The sequence below is a fragment of the Hippocampus comes genome, unplaced genomic scaffold (assembly GCF_001891065.2).
Source record: "Hippocampus comes isolate QL1 unplaced genomic scaffold, H_comes_QL1_v1.1 scaffold261, whole genome shotgun sequence".
In the NCBI taxonomy this organism is placed as follows: domain Eukaryota; kingdom Metazoa; phylum Chordata; class Actinopteri; order Syngnathiformes; family Syngnathidae; genus Hippocampus; species Hippocampus comes.
In genome coordinates, this window is record NW_017805824.1 from 7428443 (window position 1) to 7456188 (window position 27746).

A 27746-nucleotide genomic window follows, 5' to 3' on the forward strand; every position below is an offset into this window, starting at 1 on the left:
ATTGGTTGGGGGCGTCGCCGGCCGCCGAGCGGCGGGTTCAATGTCTTGTTTTATGTTTTATGGTTATTTTGTTTACATTTTTGATGGGGGAAAAAAAGATTTAAAAAAAAAAAACTTTGTCCGACCTACCGACCCTATGCTGAAATTTCATGTTACCGGAAACACACACTCTTTTTTGTTTGGCCTAATCTAATATAGACTGCCATCACTAGTTAGAACACATTATATTGTATTCATTTTGCAAATGGCGCAAGTTAATAGCAAACTTAGTTTAGCTTGGTCCAAAACGCATCTCAACGTTAGTGATGACGTTTGAGTCTAACATGACGTGATTGTTGTGGGAAATGAGTAGGAAAAGAAATAAATAAGAAAAAGGTGCGCAAGACAGTTACTGTTGGATCATTTCTAAGGCATTTAACACATCTCAACTAGGGGTGTGAATATTTATTATAGCATTCCATATTTGTAATACTTATATAATATGGTTGTACTTCTGTGTTGTCACATATGATATTGATGTGCCAAAAAGAAGACTGCATTAGCCAAGTCAAGAAACAATGTAGAATGCATCAAGAGCTAATATTCCAAGTGTATACTGAGATCAAATCATAAAAAACAGATTAGACAAAGACCACAAAGTGACCATGCAGTCTTTTTTTTTTTTTTCACACAACTTAACAATGGTCTCATAAAGCTGCTATGGCGCGTAAATTTTGATAGCTTTTGGGGACCCTTCAACTGAGGTGGAACAGCTTTGTGTTCTTGTATGAGCTGCGATCGCTCAGGATCACACACTGACACTGAATTTGAATGACCCATGTCTCGATTCTTTGTTGAAATAGGAAGTTTGAAACGTGTCACTCTGCTATGACATACCTCTGAGGAAACAATTATTAGTGATCCTCTTAACAAAAGAAAAACCCACAGTGGTCACGGAAATAATTATAATCTGACAAAAATAAGAATAAAATTTGATGAAAATTAACCAGTGAACGTCAGATGTTGCTTTTGAATTGTGCCTCAAGAGAATCATTCTGCAAAAAAAAAAAAAAACAAAAAAACATACAAGATTGGACAAAAATGATGGTTCTCTGATAGGTTATTGCACAACCTTGTGTGGCAATCACTACAATCAAACAAGTTTTGGGAGTTTCAATTTGACTTCTGCACCTGTCAGCAGGTACTTTGGCCCACTCTTCATGAGCAAACTGCTGCAGGTGTCTCAGGTTTGAATGGTACTTTCCCCAGATGGTATGTTTCAGCTCCTTCCAGAGATGTTCAATAGGATTCAGATTAAGGCCACTTCAGAATAGTCCAAAGCTTTGCTCTGAGCCATTCTCAAGTATTTTTAGCTCTGTGTGTTGGGTAGGGCCGCGCAATATATCTTTTTGGTATCTAAATCGAGTTCTGAGCATTCGACCGATTAACATCGAAATGAGGACGATATCAGTCACGTGACCTGGCCAATCTTATGTTAAATTCAGTTCAACCAACCACATAGCTCCTTTCAAATTCGCCGCTGATCGACACCTAAATCCAGCCAATGGCAATCATCTTAAGGAAGCTTAGAGGAAGGAAGGACACGCAGCCGCTGCTGCCGAGACAACCTATGATAGACGCAAGAAGTCCACTTCCATGTTCGCTGTCAAGTATACACTGATAATACGCATGTTTCGGGTTTTAGAACATTGTGTGCCCATATTTATCATTTCAAAATTTACCAGTTGATAAAATAGCAGAGCTTGTTGTAAAAATGTACCAGCAGCCCATGCCTCAGCAGACCATTCAACTGAATGGGAGCCCGGCTTTTCAGTGCTGTATATGTAATACGTGCAACTGTAGTCATAAGAACAAAAAGCTGCTTAGAGAACATCTTATAGCCTTTACCTTTCAGTGCTTGTATTTAATTTTCTTTCTAAACTGAGACAACTTTCGCCCTTGCTTGCTAGAGTCCATGTTTAGTGTGGTACACACCAAGCAGCACAATGACTATTTGTCACTCTTTAAATAGACCGACAGATTACAACTTTGAAGACACCTTTGATGCTAATTAGAGGTCACACTTTGGACCATTCAAAAACATAATGTGAGCCAAACAGAACGGTAGCATTTGATAAAAACTTAGCATTAATTGATTGAATGAAAAATACAAATAAAACATGTCTGTGTTAAAGCGACTACTCAAAGCACAAAGTGGTAGAACAAAAAAAACTAAGCCCCCTTTAAAAATTGAGTGAGCCAACATATTGCTCTGCTTGTTGACACAGAACTCATTGATGCAAAATCTTGTGTCAGTACCTATTGGATTTATAAAAGAGCTCTTCCAACCTTCTGTCAGTACCATTTCGGAATACACATATCAATAAGCATCTATCCCTCAAGTAAGCGGGTTTAGTGTATCTTTCTGTTACACCTTGATCAGTACAGGTATAATGTCCACAGAGCAACAAAGATTCCTGGCATTCTCTTTCGGAAACAACTCTTGTCGTAACTCTCTGAGGTTCAATGTGAAAATGATGGAAAACACTAAACTCAACATAATGGTTACTCCTGATGAATATTGTTCCTTGAACTTAGCTAGTTCATAATCAAATGAGCCCTCCCTCCAAAGACAATTATTTCCATATTATTTATTCAACTGAGTATGTCCTTTGCTTGATTAAGGTAAACAATTATCAAAATACAATTGCGGTAGAATTAACTGTTGGCAAGCATTTATAATGCAAATGGTAGACTGACAAGAACTTGATTGACCGAACACATTACAAACCGGTTTTGTGACCACAACAGACGTTTTACACATAGTTCTGCCTCAGACAGGCTTTACCCAAGGGCCACACCCCCTTTTTAAGTAAAAGTATTTCCTGGAGCCTCGATTGTATCTGACATGGACAACCTCAGATTGACTCCTCAACTTGAAAGACTGTTTGGCAGGCCTCAAGATGATTAGCCGCTTAGAAAGCACACCGAAATACCAGCTTCCCAAATGACACGGGAGCAGCCATATTTGTTTAACTAATGGCTGTGTGCTTGGAGTAAAGCAGACAACTTATAAACAAACCATTTGCTACAGCAAACTGCATGCAGGCAATCTGCTTTCGATGGAAAGCTGGTAACCATGGTGTCATCTCCTGAGAGTGCTCCTCCAAGATTTGGTACCAAACTGAAACACTGCACCTACTCTTGTTGACAGCAACTTACGCAAGCAAATGGGAAATACCCTCAACAGTGACACCTTTCACAACATGCTTTCCCTTCGGGATGCTCGTGAGAACTCCCCCCTGAGGACCCCCTGGGGTACCTGGTGCACTGTATTTCGGAAGTTGCATGAGTTCATTAGGAGTCCTGTGTGTCAGACACGAGGTGCAGTACTTTGATCCTAACCCCTAATCCTTTCCACTTTAGTGGCGTGCCTTTATTCGGCCAATCACGTCAGATGATATGCGAATTGTTTACTCGATATACAGCACTTTAAGTACTCCACCGATGTGAGGTTGATCGTTCGTCGGTAGGACGTGAATATTTTTCGTACTTTTCCATGTTGTTTAGATGAGCTGAAGCCCCAGAGGCTCACGGGGAGTTCGGCTGCTTGCGATAAGCTGATCTGACGAGTAGACTGAAACAATGAGCTCAGCCTGGGCTACATTAGCTTCGTCTCTGCGGCATGCTGTGTTGGCTATCTGCTCCCCAGCTAGCCAACCTCGGGCTAACGATAAACATCCAAAGAGTCATAACAACAATAAAGGGGGATCAACTTACTGACTTAGCTCGCCATGCGTATTCCGGGTCCTCGTTTTTCCATGGTGACGGCTACTCCGTCCAAAAAAAAGAAAAAGTACAAGTCAGAATAACGGCTTTCGAATTGCACCAGCAGCTCGAGAACGACTGGAGCAGGCGACAGCAGTGGCGGCGCAATCCCCAAAGACATCCACCACAGGAGAGGAAGGGAGGCCAGCGATTCACTGGACTTGTGCCATCTCAAGCGGAGATAACGTTCGCGTCAACAACGAAGACGATCGAGCCCGGGGGGGGAGGAAGAGGACATGTTCGAGGTGCAGCCGGTAGACCCAATAACAAGCCCGCTCCTCTCCCGCGACCCTCGGCCAATGTAATCCCACAGCGAATAGCTTTCCACTCAGGTTAATTCCTCCGTATTCGCCGATTGTGCGTGAAACAGCGCGGCGGCGGTGGCTCTCCGTGTGGGAACTGATACAATGTAGCCAAGCAGCAGCAGCAGCAGCAGCAGCAGAAGAGGGAGGCGCTTAGAACACCTGGACACAAACTCCACGCGGATTGAACCGATGGAACACACGAAGTGGATCATTGAAAGAAGAGGGATCACAAATCACACAGCAATTAAGAAACAAAAGCACATTTTATGGGCTGAAATGTGTGCCACCAGACGACGAATCGGCGTTAAAAATGAATCTGAATTGCAGAAATTGAATTTGCATTGTTTAATTTTAAAAATTACTTTCAAAAAATGAATCTGAATTTGAATTCCTCACTGAAAATTACATTCTGTATATATTTTTTTTCCTGTTCAGTATTACAAATACAAATTCTAATCTTTTCCACACAGATTCAGTTTGCTCGACTTTTCACATGCAGTTTTATGAGTTAAAAATTCAAATTTTCAATTCACTGCGTTTCGGGAGAAACTGGGTTTTAGTTGATCTCAGCAAATTCAGGTCGTGTGAAGAACATGTGGGTATTGGGTAACTTGAGGATGAGCAATCGATTGCACAACTTAGATCGCCTCTTTGTCCAATCAGCGTCTTCATTATGATCATGTGACACAAAGTCTGGGGAAAAAAATGTGATCTCAATGCAAATTCAACGCATGAAATTCAGATTCAGTTCTTCAATCCATTTATTCAAGTTTAGTGATTAAAATTCTAATATAAATTATTCAGAATCCGTTTCAGCTGATAACTTTTCGTGAATTTACGTGTACTTCCGGGTGGTAAGACACATTGTGGTCTCCATCAGCACCACCAGGAAACAAACTGTTCCATTTCATTTGAGCAATTGGGAAAGAAATTAATTGGTTAATAATAATAATAATAGGTGAAAGGACGCAGTTTGCATGTGTTAAGTGTCAGTTGAAGAAGGGAGAAGGAACACTGACAGTAATTTACCTTTCAACAGATGACTTGATTAAGATTGACATGCTGGAATTAAAGACATCTTGTGGTTGAAACTCGATCATTGAGGGACTGGCTAATGACACTGTTCAACAGAAAATTTGAGTCAGATATGGCTTTATGTTTCCCTCAATGTATTTTGGAAAAAATGTCTTCCTTTTTCTAGCACATCGGGTTTTGAAATATTTGTATTTTTTTGTACGAGGGTCATTCAAAAAATAAGGTGAATTTTTCAGTATAGGGACTTTTTTTTCCCAACGTAGTCTCCCGGCATTGTCACACACTTGTCCCATCTGTGCACAAGCTTCCATATTCCCTCAGCGTAAAAATCTTTGGACTGATGTCTCAGCTAGTGGCTCACAACACTTTTGACTTTGTCACTTTCAAACTTGGTGCCTCTCGTGAACGCTTTTTAAGGGACCAAACAGGTGAAAGTCTGAAGGGGCAAGGTCTGTGCTGTAAGGGGGATGAGGGAGCAGTTCTCAGCCCAGCTCGTTGATGTTTGGGCTGCTCTGTGAGGCCTTGCGTTGTCATGATGCAAGATGACTCCTGAGTGATTACCCCTGTGTTTGTTCTTTGTCTTTCGTAACCTGCCTCAGCAGTTCACAGTAGTTGGCACAAAGTTTGAAAGTGACAATGAACTCAAAAGTGTTGTGAGCGACTGGCTGAGACATCAGTCCAAAGATATTTACCTTTAAAATTGTGTTAACGTCGGTCTTTGTAATAGTTTTATTCAACAGCTCAACGCTGGTGTTTTGCAAGGTGGAAATGTCATTCAAAGAAGTGACTTTTTAAAGACAAAGGCATAGCTCCTCCTGCCAACTCTGTGGCGTGCCGGGCAATATGTTCAGCTTTTTATTTGAAAACGTTCACCAGTGAGCCGGTACTACAAAGGAGATTGAACGTTTTTACCTGTACATTCTGAGACACACTTTAACAAATGCAACAACGACTCAATGGAGGTAATCTGTCTCTTTTTCTCCTTGTATTTCCTTGTTTGGATACCCGGCGAGTTACGAAGCTACATGCTCTCTCACTGCGGCTATAGCAAGGCGATGAAATCGGCCGCTCCGTCACAAAGCTTTGCAAGAACATTTATCCTCATCCTGCAGTTAGTAGTACTGTACATGTTTGTCAATATTATTTTATTATTGGTTGTTGTTTGTGTTTTTATAAGCTCAATTTTTGTTGCATCTGAACCATAGAATGCGACACTAAAGGCTTTCTATTCTGTTTTGTGCTTGTTTTTGTGCTCTATAAACAAAGTTGAGTTGAGGGTGTCAAAATAAGCATCTGTTCACACGGACCTGCACGTACTGTGACAGAGCAAATGGGTCATTAAATGAGGTATGGTGCTTTGAGCGCTTTGCCGACACTTGGATAACTGGAGCATTTAATAAGGTAACACGTCATTTACGGTAACCTCACGCCATTTCAGTAGACTGCGGTTATATTTGAGTAGAGTTTGATGCAGTCACTGTGCGTTAGACCGGAAGTTAGCACGCCTCTGTGAATGCGGAAATGAAGTGTTCATACATACTGCCAAAAACGAAAACACACACACAAAAAAAAAAGCCAGTGGGAAGTACGCCCAGGTAGTTGTCGCGGGAAGCTAACGTGAAGCATGCATCATGTAACAATGGTAATGTCGACACTTTACACCAGGGGTGTCAAAATTATCTTTGTCGCAGGCCACATTGTAGTTACGGTTTGCCTTGGAGGGCCGTGATGAATTTGGGAAACCATATACATGTTTAATCACCTCCACATATTACATGCACAGCGCACAACAAATTGATGAATAACTACTTTTAAAATCAGTCAAGAATAATGACTGTTATTGTGGATTACATATGACAATTTGGAATTTTGGTTCAGACTTTAGGAAGCATTATGGAATTGGACATGCTTGATTTGCTTTTGCAGGCCACATAAAATGATGTGGCGGGCCAAATCTGGGCCCCGGGCCTTGAGTTTGACACCTGTGCTTTACACAGTATGGAAATATGGAAAGCGAAAGGTCGACTTGCAATGTGTGCCATTGACCATTTCGCATGGTTGGAGGACAGAGCTGCATTTAACAAGACTAATTTTATACGCTACTTCAAAAAGTGTGGGACAAATAAAGGATATCTTAAATCTTAAATCTTCAAACCTGATGTGTCGAAAAAAAGAAATATTAAAATGTTTTACTTGGTTCAAATCTCTGCTCCACTTTCTCTATGAAATGCATCATGTTGGGATAGTTTTACAAATGAAGATAATTTGCATGCCGTCTTCTTTCCTCCTTAATACTTGGCCAAGATATTGGAACGGGACTCGGCATTGGCAGATCCTCAAAATCAGATGACTCGGATTTGGGTCAGAGAAAATGTGATCAGGACATTCTGATAAATATTACATTATGTATTATTAAATATATTGCGATATTACACATTCTTCTTCTTCTTCTTATTATTATTATTATCATTACTATTATTATCCATCCATTTCTAATCCATTTATAAGGGTCACAGGTGTGCTGGAGAAAAAAACAAGGGCAGATTAGGAATAATAATCAATTTGAAATATACAAAATATAAATATCAAGGCTCGAAATAAGTGTTTCCGGATCGTAGTTGGTGAGTCAAAATGTGCAATTTGCACCTCATGAAAACACATTTAATAGCGGAACGGTTTTAGAATTTTTATAGATTTTTAAGTATTTGTAATAATTTAACCACAAAGACTGCCCCAAAAAGCTTTACTGGGGTGGACAAACGTGTGTAATTTGACAAAATGTGCTTGCATGATCCACCTGCGGAAAGTAGGCAAGCTGGATGTTACCTATGCAAAACCAGCTAGTTAGCATCGAGCTTTGGCTGGCTATTAGTGCAGCGACACACGTTGCGGAGTAGCTCCACAGTCATTAATCATCGCCTCCATGGTGGTGAATAAAATACACTGACGAGTTGTTGTTCTCATGAAGGAATGACGAAGAAGCCATGCTCACTGCTTGTAATTGCGAAACACCGTAATGAAGTGAGTGCTTAGGTGATCGAGAACACGTTTCACAGAAGTCTGGCGGGAACCGCATTAAAGCAGCGCATAGCCAATTTTTATCAACAAAATAGCAGGCAATTTCTTAAGTGCCTGGAGAGAAAATTAGACACAGCTATAGTATTCATAGTGCTACACAGCAAAGCAAAGCCAAAACAAATGTTTTTGTTGCACGTACATCAGCCAGGAGGTGTGGCCAATATGTTATTTGTTTCCATAATACAGTACTGAGTTCAGATTATGAATTTTGAGATGTGCAGAATAAATGTTTTCAAAACTGCATTACGGTACATAAAAAAAAAAAAAAAACCAACAACAAAGTCGCATTGCGAAATGACCATCCAACCTATTCATGCAACTGAAATGTATATTTGTGTTTGAAATTGCCCGACTGAACATGTTTCTAGACAAGAAAATACACTTAGCTGCTATTCATGATGTGGATTTAATGAATTAAAACTGATTATATGAAAAAGGAAACCATTTGTTCATATTGTCGATTGAAGAATAACTTAACATGGGAATTTGGACGAAAGGCAACATCGTTCTACTCCATATAACACGACAATACAGCATTTCGCCTTTACGCAGCACAAGAAGGCATGCTCAGGTACCACGATTCTTACTGTTTTTCATGAGTGTTTTCTATTAATACCGTAAACTCTTTTTTGTTGACTGTCACTGGGATTTTGTAATTACAAATGGAGCACAGTGTGCACAGCGGCATAAGATGACATCATCGCGTGGTAGATACAAATACTGTCATTAAGTCTTACCTAGTGTGCTAAAGAGGGGGATTGTGATAGACTACAGCATGTTCCGAATTGTGGACAAATTCATCTTGTTGCCGCCATTGGAACAAAGGACCCCCCCCCCTTGCATAGTGACTGGAAAAGAAAAAAAAAATATATATATGTATATATATATATATATATTCACTCATAACACCCGACCACGACACAGGTATTTTCATTTATTTTATCGGACAAATATACCATTTTGCCTCCCCGAACCTTTGGTTTAATATTAGCACAGCAGATCTAATTGAAGCAAATCCAAGAGGGAGTTTCTCATGAAACGCTGATCTTCTCTGAATAAGAGCCTTTCAAATATGTCAGTCCTCCAATTCTGGCAACACCATGAATAACCTTTCATGTTCCAGCAGCTTCAAACACACCAGTGAGGCTTTAAGTCGTTGTCTCTCTCAGCACTGGTTTCCCAGGCAACAAGAATATGATAATGTTGCCTTTGACATGACAGAGGGAATCATCTTGCTAACAAACACAGACAACAGGCACAGAGAGGACTGGGAAAAAGGATGGGGAGGAGGAGGAGGAATGGGGGTGGCGGGGGTTGAATTAATGGACTCATTTTCACACAGAGGGGGAAGCAGCAGCAGAAGCTCCTCACCATCCTCCATCTTGCTCGATTGCCTCAAATGCATTCCTGCTGGCAGGCACACTCTTGCCTTCCCGGGGGAATTGGCAGCCTCCAATGGAGGGCTAAGTAACAGTCAGCGGCCGGCAGGACTGCAGGGGACACATTTGTGGTGGTGGCCGGCCCTCCGAGGCTCTTTCGAAGAGTCACGCCGACTACAAAGTGAAGCGTACAGGCGATGTGGAGGACATGTGTTTTCCATCAGCTCCAAAGACCTAATCAGCCAGCCATGTGGAATCTCACAAGGGCTGGCTTGATTCGCGCGCGATCATCTTTCCATTACTCTCTAAAAGACGCCGTAAAGCTCTCGGAGAGATCGAAAACAGTCGTGTTCGCCGGCACATACTCCCAATTAAAGGTCTGTGTCAAACACTGCCGCACATTTGGCGCACTGCAGCCAGCCAGGCAGCTCATGATGGGCGACACTGCAGCGTAATTATAGATGATTTCAAGTGGCTCACCAAACCCAATTGATCCTCCCTTCCCTGATTGATAGGTGGAGGGCCGATTTCTGTTGATCGCCACCTCTTTGTTGTTATTCACTTACGCCGTCCTCTCTTCTATGGAGTGGAGCTCTGGGGATGGAAGAGGACAAAGACTGATGGCTCCCGGAGGGTTTAACCTTAATGACAACGCCAGCACCAGCAGCATGTTCATATTTATGATAGTGAGAGGGATGTCGCCACAATCTATTTGATCGATCGGAGCGAAATTAGGTAGTGACCCTCATGTGCTTCTCATGATAAATTGAGATCACCGTGCTTTTACCGTCGTTCCGAAAATAAATGCCAAGGCAAACTCAACAGGGGGAATAATACTGAGGGATATCTGTCAAGTCAAAAGGCAGGTTGAAACAAAATAATAAGGGCATTCTAGAGAAATGAGGGAAGTGGTACGAATGAAGGAAGTCTGGTCGGAAGGAAATACGTGTGATGGTGTGTCATAGATAATCGTTACAGTCTGCATTTTATTTCACCATTTAAAACAATTCCAAGGTGTTTTAATAGTGTTTTTTTTAGTTGTGACACGTGTTCATCAAAATAGCCCAAAATCAAGAATGACAGTAAATTGAGCAGATTATAAAACAAAAGCTTCAAACTGCTGGGCACTGGAAGTTGAAGTTGAACAAAACCACACTTGTCGTTTGTTATTACACTCTTATCTGTCAACAACATTTTTGCCACTCGCTGAACATACGCAGGATCGTCTGCTTAGATAATGACCATTTTCGCTGCGCGCTGTATTTGTACTGGCCTGGCTTCCATTTTGACCCAATTAGAAAGAGAGAAAGCGTTTTGGTGGCGGTTGTTACAAAACATTAGTTGCCAAATCGCTCTTTATGGTTACACATAACGGTCGACCACATTGGCAGAGCTTGTGGCAAACATGGCGTTGCATTTATCGCCCATCAGATCGCAATAGGCCAGTGGTAATCCAGACTAATCTTGTTACGAATCTGCTCCAGTTCCTGTCTGGTAAGAAAACAGCAGCCAGGAAGGAGGTCTTTTACATATTCAAGAGACTAAAGCTTGACAAATCACTGTGTTCAGACGCTCAGCCCTCCTGACAGAGAAGGCCTTGAAGGCAAACTATCATCTGAACTATCTTGTGGGGTGTTGAAACGCTGAGCAGGAGACACCCTTGGGAGGGGCCCATGTGGACACACATTAGATCCTAATGTCGAGCTCAGAGGAGTCTCTTTATCGCGGATCGTGTTACAAGACCTGTGGGTGTTTCTATTTGTTTAAAACGTGTGGATGTGACTCGGCTCTCACTCTGTTAAACAAACGTATGAATGGCTCTTGGCTGGATCTTTTTTGTATACGTGTGTGTGGGTGGGGGGGGGGGGATAACACCCGACCACGCGTTGTTATAGGTCGCACCTCATTCAGCGAGGTCAAAAGGGTTGCGGACCAAATCAATCTCTTGGCAGCACCTCTTTAAAAATGCAGTTAGATGTAAGCTATTTGTAATGGCAAATCCATTTTTAATTGAACATTGGTTTCCACTGATGAGAATAAGCCGCCAAAAAGATCTAATGTTCCCATCTATGTTGGCTGGCTATTGAGAGCTAACAGATCCTCATAAGGAGAGAAAAGAAGCCACATCCGTGTCTTAAATTGCCTTGAGGGACAACCGCATTCAAATGTACATGTGCTTCCCCTCCCAGATGGGGCCCAAGCGAGACCTCTGGTCTAGGCAAAGCAATACTCGACTCGTGAGAATGGTTGAATTGTGCGGCGCTCTGCAGCTCTGCGGAAGACAATTGAACATTGCAAAGAAGATCAGGCAATCGCAGTGGATGTTCGGATATCTGATTTACAGTCTGTACGTTTCCAAAATACTTTCACTTTGGCTCACATCAATGAATTTTGAGTATAAGACAGTTGAACGCCTCTCTTAGCTGGAAAGTGCTGGGTTCAAGATGAAGATTTTGGACACTGATGTTGTAATGGCCTGATCTCGGTGAGTTCAGTGAGAGTATGTATGTGAGTGAGAATGTTTGCTTCCTGCGACTGACTACCGACCAGTCCAGAGTCTAGTTCGCTTTTCAACCTGAGTCAAGGATCAACTTCAACCTGAGTCAGGGATTAACTCCGGATAATTTATTTTTATGTTAAGTGTTCTTTTGATGGTGGCGCGGGCACCCGCAGCGACTCCTCTTGTTGTCTGTTTAAGAGGGAGGAAATTTAATCTGTGCTGTATTTGACAATAAAGTTGTACTTGACTTGACTTGATAACTGGTCTGGAGAATGGATTGATGTTTTATGTCCCGAAATTATTGGTAATCATTCATATCAAACACCACATATACTGATCGAAATTGAACGCAGGAAAGACACTATAGATTTTGTTAACATGTAGTGGATTCTTCCGAATGGTGCAAAACACTGTGTTCCCCCTCAATTGTCCCATAAGGGTGTAAATCATTATCAATGTATCAATGTATTAATAATAAAAAAAAGAGGTTGCTATTTAACACAGCAATCTCTGAATACAATGTTGCCAGAAGAAGCCCACTGAAGAAACATATTGTGGCCAGCGAATAAATTATGCAAAACATCAAATTTAATAGATTTAGAAATGATTGTTTACTAAGACAATTACAGATCCAGAATGGCTTCTTCTTCCCATGTAACACTTGCGGCTAAAAAGATTCATCAGATAGAAATTCACTTCTCACTCGAGAGTCACTCAACATTAGGCTCGGGTATGAATAATTCTGCTCATGTTGTCACTCTATCATCAGTGAACCAAAGAGGGACAATTTCCTTCCCTAAATATTTCCTTTGTATGCCCATCCCTCTGTGGCATATTATGAGACGGATGAGCCAAAAGAGGTCTCCAGTTCGTATTGTTCCGCTGCCTGACTGCCTGCCAGCACCTCTCCCAAAGAGCTCCAAATCCAAATCCCTCCCCCCCTCCCTGCCTGCCTGCGGGGGTGGGGGATGGGACACCCGGTGCTCTTAGTTCAATCAGCCTCTCAGTGAACACACAAAAGGCTCCGCTCCAGGAAATTACACCAGGCGACTTGTAAAAGCCGGCCTCAAGAATAAATACGGTGTAGTGGACAGAATCGAAACATGGTGGCAACCAGGACGATAAGAACATTTTCCAAAGAGCCCCCTGCATGTTAACCTGCCTTATTCATGCCAGAAGGATTCAGTTGAATCAAAAAAAGAATAGCAGGGTAGCACATTCGCACATGACGTGAAGGTAACACATGCGGCTAAGTAAAAAGAATTCAAACTTTCAACTCAAGGGTACATCTATAGTACTTTAATGTGCAATAACATTACTGTTACTCCGTCGGGCTCTGATGTGATATGAGATTTGCAAATGTTTAGGACGGTCGCATTGATCCCATGGTAGTCAATCTATTCCACTTTACTCTGTATTAGTTCTACATGAAGTGGCCCATATTATCCTTTGTGCGTGAAAAACCAACAGCACATGAGCTTACGCTATGTGCTCAGAAAAGACCCAGTGAGAAAGCATGTGCTTAATTGTTCCGCTGAGCAGCACAGAGGCCTTGTTTATGTGAACTTGGATGTCTGCTCTCATCCAGAGGAATGCCCCTGATGTGGGGGACAGAAGAAAAGGCCACCCACAGGGCAAGGAGCTGTCATCGTTCATTCACTGGGGGTTGAATTTAGGAAATTCTTAAGCAGCCTCTGCAGCGGAGGAAAAAAAAAATTCTATGGGAGAAACTTCACAAAGGAGACTCTTTGGAGGGAGATTACTGGGAGGGCCTGTGTTTTGCGTTTGGATGTTGAATACCGTGGAGCAAGGAGTTGTAGCTAATCTGCAACTCAAACAAGAGTAAATGGGAGATAATCAACAGCGAATTACAATGCCAAGCACAGTGAGAAACGCATCAACCCAGAACAAGCGTGCGTTTGTGTGGCTGTGGGTGATTCACTCCCTATGATGAAATACTGTATGCCCTCAAGAAGAGGCTTAGTCGGGAGTGCCACTCAACAAGCTGGGAAGGAAACCACCTCGCAAGAGCAGGTAAAATGTTGACACCCGACATTGCAGTGGCAGATGAGGACAACCCCCCCCCAGAAGATCAGGCAATCGCAGTGGATGTTCGGATATCTGATTTACAGTCTGTACGTTTCCAAAATACTTTCACTTTGGCTCACATCAATGAATTTTGAGTATAAGACAGTTGAACGCCTCTCTTAGCTGGAAAGTGCTGGGTTCAAGATGAAGATTTTGGACACTGATGTTGTAATGGCCTGATCTCGGTGAGTTCAGTGAGAGTATGTATGTGAGTGAGAATGTTTGCTTCCTGCGACTGACTACCGACCAGTCCAGAGTCTAGTTCGCTTTTCAACCTGAGTCAAGGATCAACTTCAACCTGAGTCAGGGATTAACTCCGGATAATTTATTTTTATGTTAAGTGTTCTTTTGATGGTGGCGCGGGCACCCGCAGCGACTCCTCTTGTTGTCTGTTTAAGAGGGAGGAAATTTAATCTGTGCTGTATTTGACAATAAAGTTGTACTTGACTTGACTTGATAACTGGTCTGGAGAATGGATTGATGTTTTATGTCCCGAAATTATTGGTAATCATTCATATCAAACACCACATATACTGATCGAAATTGAACGCAGGAAAGACACTGTAGATTTTGTTAACATGTAGTGGATTCTTCCGAATGGTGCAAAACACTGTGTTCCCCCTCAATTGTCCCATAAGGGTGTAAATCATTATCAATGTATCAATGTATTAATAATAAAAAAAGAGGTTGCTATTTAACACAGCAATCTCTGAATACAATGTTGCCAGAAGAAGCCCACTGAAGAAACATATTGTGGCCAGCGAATAAATTATGCAAAACATCAAATTTAATAGATTTAGAAATGATTGTTTACGAAGACAATTACAGATCCAGAACGGCTTCTTCTTCCCATGTAACACTTGCGGCTAAAAAGATTCATCAGATAGAAATTCACTTCTCACTCGAGAGTCACTCAACATTAGGCTGGGGTATGAATAATTCTGCTCATGTTGTCACTCTATCATCAGTGAACCAAAGAGGGACAATTTCCTTCCCTAAATATTTCCTTTGTATGCCCATCCCTCTGTGGCATATTATGAGACGGATGAGCCAAAAGAGGTCTCCAGTTCGTATTGTTCCGCTGCCTGACTGCCTGCCAGCACCTCTCCCAAAGAGCTCCAAATCCAAATCCCTCCCCCCCTCCCTGCCTGCCTGCGGGGGTGGGGGATGGGACACCCGGTGCTCTTAGTTCAATCAGCCTCTCAGTGAACACACAAAAGGCTCCGCTCCAGGAAATTACACCAGGCGACTTGTAAAAGCCCGCCTCAAGAATAAATACGGTGTAGTGGACAGAATCGAAACATGGTGGCAACCAGGACGATAAGAACATTTTCCAAAGAGCCCCCTGCATGTTAACCTGCCTTATTCATGCCAGAAGGATTCAGTTGAATCAAAAAAAGAATAGCAGGGTAGCACATTCGCACATGACGTGAAGGTAACACATGCGGCTAAGTAAAAAGAATTCAAACTTTCAACTCAAGGGTACATCTATAGTACTTTAATGTGCAATAACATTACTGTTACTCCGTCGGGCTCTGATGTGATATGAGATTTGCAAATGTTTAGGACGGTCGCATTGATCCCATGGTAGTCAATCTATTCCACTTTACTCTGTATTAGTTCTACATGAAGTGGCCCATATTATCCTTTGTGCGTGAAAAACCAACAGCACATGAGCTTACGCTATGTGCTCAGAAAAGACCCAGTGAGAAAGCATGTGCTTAATTGTTCCGCTGAGCAGCACAGAGGCCTTGTTTATGTGAACTTGGATGTCTGCTCTCATCCAGAGGAATGCCCCTGATGTGGGGGACAGAAGAAAAGGCCACCCACAGGGCAAGGAGCTGTCATCGTTCATTCACTGGGGGTTGAATTTAGGAAATTCTTAAGCAGCCTCTGCAGCGGAGGAAAAAAAAAATTCTATGGGAGAAACTTCACAAAGGAGACTCTTTGGAGGGAGATTACTGGGAGGGCCTGTGTTTTGCGTTTGGATGTTGAATACCGTGGAGCAAGGAGTTGTAGCTAATCTGCAACTCAAACAAGAGTAAATGGGAGATAATCAACAGCGAATTACAATGCCAAGCACAGTGAGAAACGCATCAACCCAGAACAAGCGTGCGTTTGTGTGGCTGTGGGTGATTCACTCCCTATGATGAAATACTGTATGCCCTCAAGAAGAGGCTTAGTCGGGAGTGCCACTCAACAAGCTGGGAAGGAAACCACCTCGCAAGAGCAGGTAAAATGTTGACACCCGACATTGCGCCCCAAAAAAAAAAACCAAAAAAAAAACACCTCACTGCGGACTTTGACGTAACAAAGGTCTTCAAAACGCACATTAAAACGTTTTGACTGAATGATTACTACAGTTTGAGTCCAATGAGATTGACTTCATGTGGATCACAAGGAAACATCAACAAGTCGGGAAAATGCTTTCATAGAATCATTCTAGGCCACTGCAAGGGCTGTTTATTTCCTTCTTCAAACGACTTGCCATTCATAAGGAACATGTATTTCTGGGAGAAGCCACAAAACTGTTGTGCCCATGTAAAGTGAGCCAAATCTTCTAACGTCTGTGGCAAACAGCCTATTTTGCTGTCGTGCTTGACTTTTGCTCAGTATTTCTGTGGTGGATTGAAGTCATATCAGTAACAAGCAAGAAACAATACATATTGGCTTTTGTCCAAGTGGGAGCCTCAATCGCGTGTGGACGGGCCATATCCAGACGACCGCGGCAGCCTGGCATCCCCTCCTCACGCTGGAACCGAGCAACCCAAGCAAGTCAGCCAACGCGGTGGTGTGGGTCACATGCAATATGAACAGCGCGGATCCTACCAACTCCTCGTGACAAGACGTACACAGACTAGACAAATGAGAGTTTCTGTAATATCAACGCAAAACCAGTCCATTCGTCTATCTGGTTTGACCAGACTTTGGAAACCTTTGTCTAAAACGACTCACAGAATCAGCCATATATTTTTAGTCCCCATTCCATTCATGTAACAGAAATCATTTGAATATCTGCCGCAATTATTGTACAAGGACTTCTGTATTTCATTTTACTTCATCAAGATAAGCTTGTATTGTCTTAACCTCAAAATATCAAGGTGTAATAAATAAATAAACCAGTGAGTGGCCAGTGCAAGTCAATTTAGAATACATTATTGAAACTACTTGAATTATTTATATACCGTTTCAATAAACCATTAATAGTAAAACAACTTGCCAAAATGCTAGATGATCCTTTCCAGGAACATTCTTCACATATATACACAAAAGAAAGACAACATGGTCTCGATGATATAGTGCGTCATTTTAACAGTGTTTAGATTGTTTGACTAATTTGCACGTATCGGTGACATGCGGTGAGGTTCATGACTGGTGAGGCACTAGTCCTCTCGAGCCAGATAGAAAAACATGAACCCAAATGGGAAGATTAGATTAACATTTCTTTCAAAGAAAGTAAAAATGGAATTTGTTCTCAAAGCTATGTTTCAATTAATTCCACACTGGACAGCAAAGTGATGACAAGAAAACAAAAGAATATCTAAGGTCAAATTCATCGTTGTTGTTTTGCAGATCTGTTTTTAAAAAAAAAGCATTCTGGTCTTCACTTACCTATGTCTGGTAGCGTAACTGCATGTCTGATGTTTCAAAAAAAATACAAACAAACAAGCAAAAAAATCGGCGTCGCGTCAGCATCGCATCGATAATGCACTTACTATGTCACACTCATACACAGAACAAGCAGAGAAGCAGCGCAATAACGTTTTAAACACACACACACAGATACTACTGGTGAAATATACATAATGTAGGACATTATCACTGCGATCTGTGGGACCGAGCATTACCGGCCGGGACCGAGACAAAAAAAGGAGCAGAGGGTGAATTGGTAGCAAGGAAGTTGGAGTATCTTGTGAGTGGACTGAATTGTTTACAACTGTTGAACCGTCAACCAAGATAGCATTTAGCAGACAACACAATCACCAGTCACCAGACTGACTAACAATGTGTAATTTTTTTTTTCTTCTGTTCGAGGAGGAGAGCCCCTCTCCTTGCCCACTCAACGCAACTCCAGTGTCCTCACCCCCACATACAAACGCATGTGAAACAAGTGCAATATTTCACGTCTGGTCAGAAAGGAGCATGAAGTGAACATTTGGCGTCAGCGAATCAGAAATTCTGTTTTATTCTTTTCTCTGCAGTGTTACATTCCAACAGCAATAGTTACACTGCCACCTACTGGCCTGGCAGGAAAACTACAGCATTATTAGTGGGCTGTGGTCGATTTGCACAAGGAAGTTGCAAATGCACAGGATGTTCATCGAAAATTAGCCAACTGTCGTGCAAACAAACCCAAGATGAAAGTTGCCTGTCATTTAAAACTAAAAGGCTCTTCCATATACCAAATATCCTGAGAATGTGAAACGTTTCTGTTCAAATGTTCAAAGACAGGGAGCAAATGGAGTTCAGTATTCTGTTAACATAATATATGATAAGATTAATATATCAGGTTGGATGCTAATGCTTTGATACTGTAGGTCACAGGTGTCAAACTCAAGGCCTGGGGGCCAGATCCGGTCCGCCACATCATTTTAATTGGCCTGCAAAAGCAAATGATATGTGTCAACTTCCATGATCCTCGCTAAAATCTGCACCAAAATGTCAAATTGTCATGTGTAATAAATAACATTGAGATTTTGCAATAATTTTGTTACCGTTAACACTCACTCAAACAATAATTGAACAAATGATTATAGTTGATTTGACTGATTTCAAAACTGGTAATGCATCAATTTGTTGTGTACAAGTAATAATATACAAACATTTATTTAGTTTCACTGTCGTAACGGCCCTCCGAGGTAAGACGTAACCCCAAAGTGGCCCGCGACAAAAATTATTTTGACACCCTTGCCGTAGGTTTTGCACACTTGTTACCAAGAAACACTGACGAGAAGCCAAATATCATTCTATTATTCGGTTAGTTTATGTTTTCCTTTCCTAAATTAGAAGTTTATTAATGCTCATGTATTGACTACTCATGTATAGATTTTAAAAAATGCATATCGTACATACCTACATCTGCTGTGGTTTACATACGTCTCCTACCAAGATAAATACACGTGAGGAAATCAGAAAAATACGACAACTGTTGTGACAGATGTGCCCCGGGCGATAGAAGAGCATGATAAACCTGCCGCGAGGCTGTGTTTAGACTGAACATGTCACAAAATATTCACAAGTTAGCTTAGGTGGGACATGTTGGCACACGTATGACAACGAGGGAAAATACCAATGAAGGATTCCAGACTGAACAATAAGCGCATGAGTCGGAGTGTTTCTCACAGTGTGGTTTATTCTCTTCGGAACGAAAGCGATCCTGGCTGTGAGGATCGCTTCCACTGTGGCTCAAGTGAACAACAAAATGATCCAAACTGCCCTTCACACAATGCAAGCTTTTATACCTCGAATGGGCAAACAAAGGGACGTGATTAAGGCTTGCCGTACATTACTGCACTGTGGGAAAGAAATGTAAGCCATTTGGATTGTGCTCGGATGACCTTGGCTCTCTCGCCAAAGCCCTCCGCATAATCACCCCTACTGTGCCGAAGTAATTGTCTCTCTGTCTGAAATAAATGAGTGGGCTGTGTTTGTACTTCCCAAACTATTGTCGGTCTAAACGTGGCCTTAGGTGTTTGGAGGGTAATGACAGGCTGCATATGAAAAGGAGGGGTCGCCGCATTTCTCGAGCCACCAGTAGTTGCTCTACTACAGTCTCCTTAAAACATCGTAGCTAAAGATACTTTATAAATCCCCTCGTGGATAATAAAGGGAGACAAAAGTATCGGGGGGAAAAAAAAGTTCAGCATTTCTGCTATTCAATTAAGCATACAGTTACATTCAGAATAATAATCTTCCTTTACAGAAAGTGAAGATAAGGGACGTTAAAAAAAAAAAAAAACAAGTGTCTTGCTTATATTTTTCACCGGCTCAATCATGTATTGTATACACACTGACAAATGCTTGGAAGGTTGTGCTTTTCCTGTGAATCACTGAATTAACTTCTGTGTTGCGGGGTTGGCAACCACCTTCTGGCACCAGCGAATTGCCATTTGTGCCCATGAGCATGAGTTTAGTACAGTCCGCAATTCCTGAGCAGTTTTTAGGCTGGCTCTGCAGTGCAGCCTTAACCGCTCAATTCTGAAGGCAGTAACGCAGTTTTGTGACTGTTTACGAGCACAAAACGAAGAAGCAATTTCCTGTGTTTCTTTGCGTTGTTTGAGCATACACAGGACACCCATCAGTGTGTTTCGATGATGTCAAAGCTTACGTCGAATCTTTTCGATCTGTGCACTCACGCTGCACTCACACTGGCAGATATTCAATACTTCTCAGCTTTTCATTTATATTTGAAAGATTTTTTTTTCAGTTGACATCGTAAATTTGGAAAGAACATGCAGACACCGATGATTTTTTGCGCATTCCCTTTTCTTCATTTTCTGTAAAGGAGTAACACACGAACCATTTTTATTGTTTGGATTTTGAATAGAATGTGCAATGTGCCCACCACATTTTCATGTTTGAAAATAAAAGCTATTCGGAAGGATTGTGAGCTTTACCCGCCATTCAAACACACTGCTAAGACTCTGAATACAACCGGTGGTGAGACAGACTTGTGGATTGTGGCCCATCAGTTGGTTTCTTCTTCCTCTTTCCACTCGTTTTGAGACGTCACTCTGCGGCCGACGCGACCAGCCCCTTTTTGGCACCCTGGTGGTAGTGACTCTCCAACTTCCCTGTAAGAGAAAAGGGGGTGAAAGGGAAGGGCGGGAGGAAGGGGAGAGGAAGAGATGAATCAAAACACCATCAAAGGGACAGGGTGACCTTTCTGAGAGCTCAAGGCCCGCTGATTAGAGGCGGCCTTGGGTAGACACGGTAGAGAGCGGAGCACCAAGAAGAGTAAGAGAGAGCTAAAAGGCCAACGAGACTCTTTAATCCGTGGCTGAAAGAGATTAGAATACAGCCTTTGTTGGCGGCAAAATAAAGTGTCCTTTAATCTGGTTATAAAGATGTCCAGTACACCCAGTGGTAACATACACCAGAAAGACAAAGAAAGTGGTTCCTATCACAAATTGAAAAACACTCTCCCTGAGCTGGAAAAATAAATACATACATAAAAAAGAAATTGATAAACTAATCCACCGGTTGAACCTTGGAATGTTTCCAAGCCTTATAGCATCTTAAATTGAACTAATATCAAGATCTTCTTAACATGAAAAAAAATGTTAGATTGTTTGCCATGGTGTGACTGACAACTAACGTTGGTAATTATCAGGGATTAAATGTTAGAGACTTGATATGCTTTTAAATGCCACGCTTCAACAAAGAACAAAATGCTGTGCCAATAAAGCAGATGGTTTCCCACCAAGGGTCCGGTAAGGCTTTTTTCTCTGCTACTCTTGGCTACAGCTTATTAATGGAGCGTTTTTGTGTTAGACTCCAGAGAAAAGCAACACACACTTATATTTTTCAGACTATTGCGTTAAAGTAAATCAATCGAAACCACACTTGCTTGAAAATGCATGAAAACGCTTTCATTTAACTGTGTTCACACTTCAAATTTGTATTAAAACACACCGGCTGTTCGACTGGAAATTAGCTTTTCGCATACTGTACTTCCATCGATCAACCTTCAATGTTTTAATGCATATGGATGACAGGAAAACATATAGTAAGTAAATTTGCATTTACAGCTTCGAACCATCAATAGACCAATTAATCAAATGACCTACCCTTTCAATGTGGTCGAATAAAATTGTCCTGAGTCCACCCTCACACTGAATATTCATCAGCTATTTGCGAGTGCAGTGCGCTTGCGAACGGCCTGAAATGCGAAAGTCTGTGAGCCTAGCGGTACACGATTGTGTAGGAACAAATATGGAAGATACAGGAGAGCAAAAATAGGCATGAGGAGTTGAGTTCAACGAGCATAGGGATCGTGTGCCATAAATACAGCCATCTCTGCAGTGCGACCCCGGTCCTTCTGTTTTTTGTTTGGCAACCAATTTCCACGTTCGCTGGCAAGTGTCGACAGCCGCTAACGGATAGCCACGGAAGAAAGCATTTCTGGCCACGGAGTGACATCTCCTACGTCTACCAAACACTTAACAAATGCCTTTCTAAAGACTGCATGACTTTTGTGCAGTGCGGCCTGACAAAGCGCGTCGGCGACTTGGCCTCGTATGATGACAAGAGTGACTGAGAAAGGTTCTGGGATGCCACTGCGCAACTAGCTGCATGTGCCACTGTTTGGGGGAAAAACATCAACTGGTGTATTGGAAATAGGTTGAAAGTTGAAAAAAATCCACCTGTGTGGCCTCTTGGCAAATATCTCATGTTATAATGCAGAGACACATGGCTATGAAGAGGGAGTGGACCAATGTATGTATGAATGTTGTTTTATGGTTAAATTTAGCTGTTGCGGATTGTAATCAGGTTCATTTTGTCGTCAGGAAATTACGTTGTCTCGCCAAGTATAATTGTGTGTAGTTGATGGCCATTTTTCTGCAGTTTTGTTTTGTACAGTGAAATGCTTTCCTTCTAATCAACAATTATAGCAGGACATTCGTAGTCAAGTGAGCACACAGAGTGGTTACACACATACTGCACTTGGGGAGCAATCTGTTATTTCCCCTGCAATAATCTGAATAATGAGTGCAATTAAAAAAAAAATGGAATGAAAACTTCTGGGGATTTGGCTAGTTCGCGAAATGCCGTAAAACTATGACCCGGTCATCATTCTAAAAAAAAAAAAAAAGCAGATTGTAAAAAAACACTTAAGTCTTCACAAGTATCTTGTGAAGCTGCTATTCAGAGAATTTGGGGAAAACAAGACAATCGACAAATCAACAATGGATTGAGCCATGACAGTAAATGATTTCTAACAGCAGTAAGCAATACATAGCGGAAAGGTGATACCTAAATGCAATTCATACATTAGCGGGACGGTCTATATGTGGGCTAATCATCCTGTCTATGTCAAGAATGAATAGACCAGGATATCATCACCGAGCATATGTTAAGTGCACCTGCTCAAACTGTTTAGCACATTGACATTTAAACACTATAAAACAGTAGCCTTACATTGTTTTGTCAATTTGCGATGGTTATAAAATGTTACTATCACTTTGAGAACATTTGTCGGGAGGAACATAGATTTTATGAGGTTGCTGCTGAAAAGTATGCGCATTACTGCCGAGTAAATAACCACTGCTGCTGGATTTTGGATCAGCTGTCTTGGCTCCGGGGTTAAGTGTCCGGTCCGATAACTGTCGTGTGCATCACTGTGAAACACAGCCATTGTGTTGTCCAACACTGACATTAGCTGGCTGTTTTCGCCGTGGCTGACCCAAGGGAAAAAATTGCATGGGGCAAGGGTGGTGATTCTCACTTGTGCTATCCCCCTTCATGTTGTCAAGTTATGGCCCGACTCAGTGGGTAGGGGCGGAATGAACAAGTTGCCTGAGAGAAGTGCTGTTTGCTCACCATTTCCAAAACTTGTGAATGGCTGTCAGTCAAAGTGGTTTGTTACCACGAAGAGCTGCTGAGCTGTGGAAATAGCTCACTGAAATATGACAAAATGCCAAAAAAAAAAAAAAAAAAAGGCTGACTCAAATCTAGAACGATACGCATGAGTATCATTCTACTCATGTATTTGAGAGGCAATAAATATTAGATGTTAAGAGCTCATTAACTCAAGAGAGCCACTCTATTATAAAAGAACTCAAGGTATGTATGCATACATGACATTTCTGCAATGGAGCAAATCAGCACATAAACCAAGAAGAAAAATAAAAACGATGGGCTGCGGCATGAGAATTAATCAGGTAAGGGTTTTTTTTTTTTTTTTTTTGCCCATTGCTTCTATATATGTCTAGAAACGTTTCAAGAATTCTATAGCTTCGAAAGAAATGCTAAATTCATGAAATGTAAATGTAAAACCGGTTAAACTGCCCAGGTATATTTTAAATCCAATTTGATGAACATCATGTATGACACAAGCAAGAGCAATGCGTGGATAGAGTAAAAAAACAAAAAACAAACCAAAAATTATAATCTGAGGATATCCTGGAACTATGTAGTACTTTTAAGTAAAAAAATGTTTTGCCACCTTATGACATTTTTTTGTATGACGGTGAATTACATCTAGACTCTAAACCACTGTTTTTCAAACCCTGTGCCGCGGCACACCAGCCGTGAGAAATGATCCAATATGTATGCCTGTGCGGTCTATCACTTGGCAGAGTAATCGTGTAGTACTCTTCCATACCAGCTAGCTAAAAAGATTGAAAAACACTGCTCTAAACTAATGTTTTGATTTACAGTATTGGATTGACAATGCTAACCATTGGTTTCGGGGGTATCTGGCATTGTCTGTCTCCTAACTGGCAATTTGCTTTTGGGAAATGTTTTTCATTGTTTTGATCAAATTATAGTACAATATTGACATTTTATTGAGATCAGTTCAACAGATTCAGTCGCATCATTTCATGTAAAGGTTATTCGAGATGAGTCGTGATTCAGATTGTGAAGGTTACGGTGACATGTAGTTTCTTCAGTCAAGGTGAATTGATTTCTCTGTACAACTGCACCCAGAGCCACAAAATACAAAGGTCTTGTGAGCTCTAAAAACAAACAAGACAAAATGGCACTGTAGAATCAGAGATCACCCAAAATAAGCAAGCACCTTTAATATTGTTTGCAGTAATATACATAAATACTCAACTATAATAAGACCGCATTCTTTTTTTTTACATTGCAATAAAACCGTGCACATAAACCTTCAATAAATATGAACATCATCACTTGGAGAGGGAGCACTTTACCGGTTTCATGAACGTACAGTATTCAGCTACCTTACAAGCAAGGTCAGTCCGCCTGTGAGGATGAATATCGTTAATGGTTCTGAAGCGGCCAAGGGACAAAGAGATTGAGGTGTGGAGGAGAGAGGCTCGGGAAGACAGCAGGAGAGCAGGAGACAGGGTGAAGTATAAAAGGCTGGCCCATCGATTGCCCGAGATAATTTCCCATTGATTGCTGCACTGCTTGGAGTTTGCTAGATAAGGAGGCCATAAAAAGAGCACAGGTTGTCTCCATCATCAAGACGGTACAACAAGCTCTTGAACACAGATGCTCATTCAGACACCGTAACACCGTGTAACATATTTGCTAATTAATTCTCATTGCGTATCATCGAGGTTGAAAGCTCATTGATGCTGCAAACCATACTCCCATGAGAACTCCTGGGCGGTCATGAGGAAAATATTTATCAATGCTACAAAAGGCATAGGCATTGATATTGACATTGTCAGTGACATTATTAACACACAAGACCGCCATGGACCTTGTATTAATACTCTTTAACCATATATATATATATATATATATATATATATATATATATATATATATATATATATATATATATATATATATATATATATATATATATATATATATATATATATATATATATATATATATATACACACACACACACACACACAGAAACTCTTGCATCTTCACAAAGACTTTTTATCCAATCTATGGCACTGCTAACGACAGCCAAGGGTAAATTCCAATCCAAGTAACTCGCATTGTTACTCCTGTCTATAAAATGCTCTTCATCGTCGTCATCTTCTTCTTCTCCTTCTACTTCGGGTTTTTTTTTTGCGGATTATACCTCTTTGCTGCATGCCGCCACTTACTGTACAGCAAGCGTTTCCATTTACAGTCAATGGAAGCAACCCTGCTTGTATTCATCCCCGAGAACAAACACATGAGAAAGGTGGGGTGTGCTTCTGTCACTTGTCAGCAAAAATGGGCTTCTGTCAATGATGGACTGAGAGGTCTGTCGATACTAAACCCGGTTAGTGATTAGTCATTTTTCAAGTTTCCCAACATTCAACATATTTCTGTGTGCGTGTGTGTGTGTGTGTGTGTGTGTGTGTGTGTGTGTGTGTGTGTGTAAAGCTCTTTGTATGATATCTACTGACACATACTGATGCCAATCATACACTGATACATTGTGCATTTCATTAACTATTTTAATTTTGTTGGACGATGATTTTTTTTTTTGGGGTGGGGGGAGGAGGGGCTGATGGTATGATGATAAATGGACTGGGGGACTGGTATATTTACTGACGGAAACAATGACGGAACTCTGGTTAAAATAACATACTAACATGACGGACTGACCAACTGCCGATAACAGTTTCGTTCGGCTTGAACAAACACGTTGGACTGAAAATGACAGTGGGGTGCCCAGGCTGCTGATAAAATGTTGGCCACCTCTCCTATAGACACACCCACTGTTAATTTGTTTCCAGAGAATGGTGAATTCTGTATAACAATGGAACATTCCCATGGCAAGAAAACAAAAAGTGCCATTGTGTTGTGGTTTTCCGACAGCAAAGCAATGCTTGATGTTTGTGTCACTTGCTTCCAGAGAAAACATGCACTAGCATTACTCTGTGTCCCTTGTATTCTTTGTTTAATTCATAAGTGTTTCGTTGACGCAAACGAACAAACCTGTCACTGTGCCCCCAACACACAAAGCAATAGAAGCATAAGCCAAATCGGAGTTAACCATTCCGAGCTGAACGAAACTGAAGTAATGGCTTAATTGAATATCGGTGATATTTCATTTAAAGGCTCGAGGGCGGGTGGAACATCTAATAGGATTTTTCTTATTTAGAGAATGAATGTCTAAAATAAATACATAAATAAATGTATATGTGTGTGAGTGCGCGCACGCAGATGCAAATATCTCTAGTGAGTACTTAAGAGACAAGATTATGTAGGCGTGAGTATCTCAAAATACAGTGCCAGCTGCTCTCAAAAGAACACAGCTCCTTGACAGTTTTCTTTTTCTGATACTAAACCTCCAGCTAATGGAGTTTGGAATGTGAAACCAAGCTGATGACACTCTTGTGGATGTGAATATAAACCCTGGAAGCCACCAGACAACAACAAAACAGTGAGTGGAAAGCCCCCCGCTTGGATTCCCATCTTGCTGTTAGTCACATCTAATTTAGATTTCCTTCCTAAGCTTGCGAGTGAGTTCATTTACAAATGGATAGAGAAGGTGCTGTTTGCAAGCGCTTTGGGAGAAGCATGAACCATGCGTCCCACTGAAGAGGAAACCGCCTCTCTGCATCTTTGGGTCTCTCCAAACCTCGACGCCTGAAGCTGTTTTTACAGACTGCAATGGCTGAGTGATTTCTCCAACCAACAGTGGGCTGTTGAAATGGTTTAGTCACGCACATGACAGCTCGTCACCACTCACAGGAGAACCAGTGTCTGACAAGTCATGGAAAGAAAAGGTGTTGCTGCTTGCTGGGTCCAAGTAGTGGAGTAGTGATGACATTATGATGGCTGGAATATGTTACTGCTCATGCAAATAACAGCTTCAGCCATATATGTTTTGTGTTTTGCTTTTGAAAGGAAACTTGAAGGGTTTTATATTCCCTGTCAATAACCAAACAATACAGATGA

At 41.4% G+C, this 27746-nt stretch overlaps 2 protein-coding genes across 6 annotated transcripts in view; both read right to left on the reverse strand.

Moving 5' to 3' along the window:
* znf609b (zinc finger protein 609b) overlaps positions 1–4409 on the reverse strand; it is an 87811-nt gene extending 83402 nt beyond the window's left edge. For 2 of the 4 annotated variants that reach the window (XM_019886719.1, XM_019886716.1), the window contains exon 1: positions 3760–4408. The gene's annotated coding sequence lies outside the window, so the exon portion shown is untranslated. Of the gene's footprint in view, positions 1–3759 lie in introns of all 4 variants that reach the window. The other 2 variants (XM_019886718.1, XM_019886717.1) reach the window with 2 other exon arrangements.
* Positions 4410–19525: 15116 nt separating this feature from the next.
* The window catches only part of trip4 (thyroid hormone receptor interactor 4), an 84981-nt gene continuing 76760 nt past the window's right edge, over positions 19526–27746 (reverse strand). Inside the window, exon 13 of one of the 2 annotated variants that reach the window (XM_019886913.1) lies at positions 19526–20986. In XM_019886913.1, the coding sequence (XP_019742472.1) occupies positions 20922–20986 (65 nt within the window). In that variant the 3' untranslated portion in view covers positions 19526–20921. Of the gene's footprint in view, positions 20987–25036; positions 25306–27746 lie in introns of those variants that run through there. The other variant, XM_019886912.1, reaches the window with a different exon arrangement.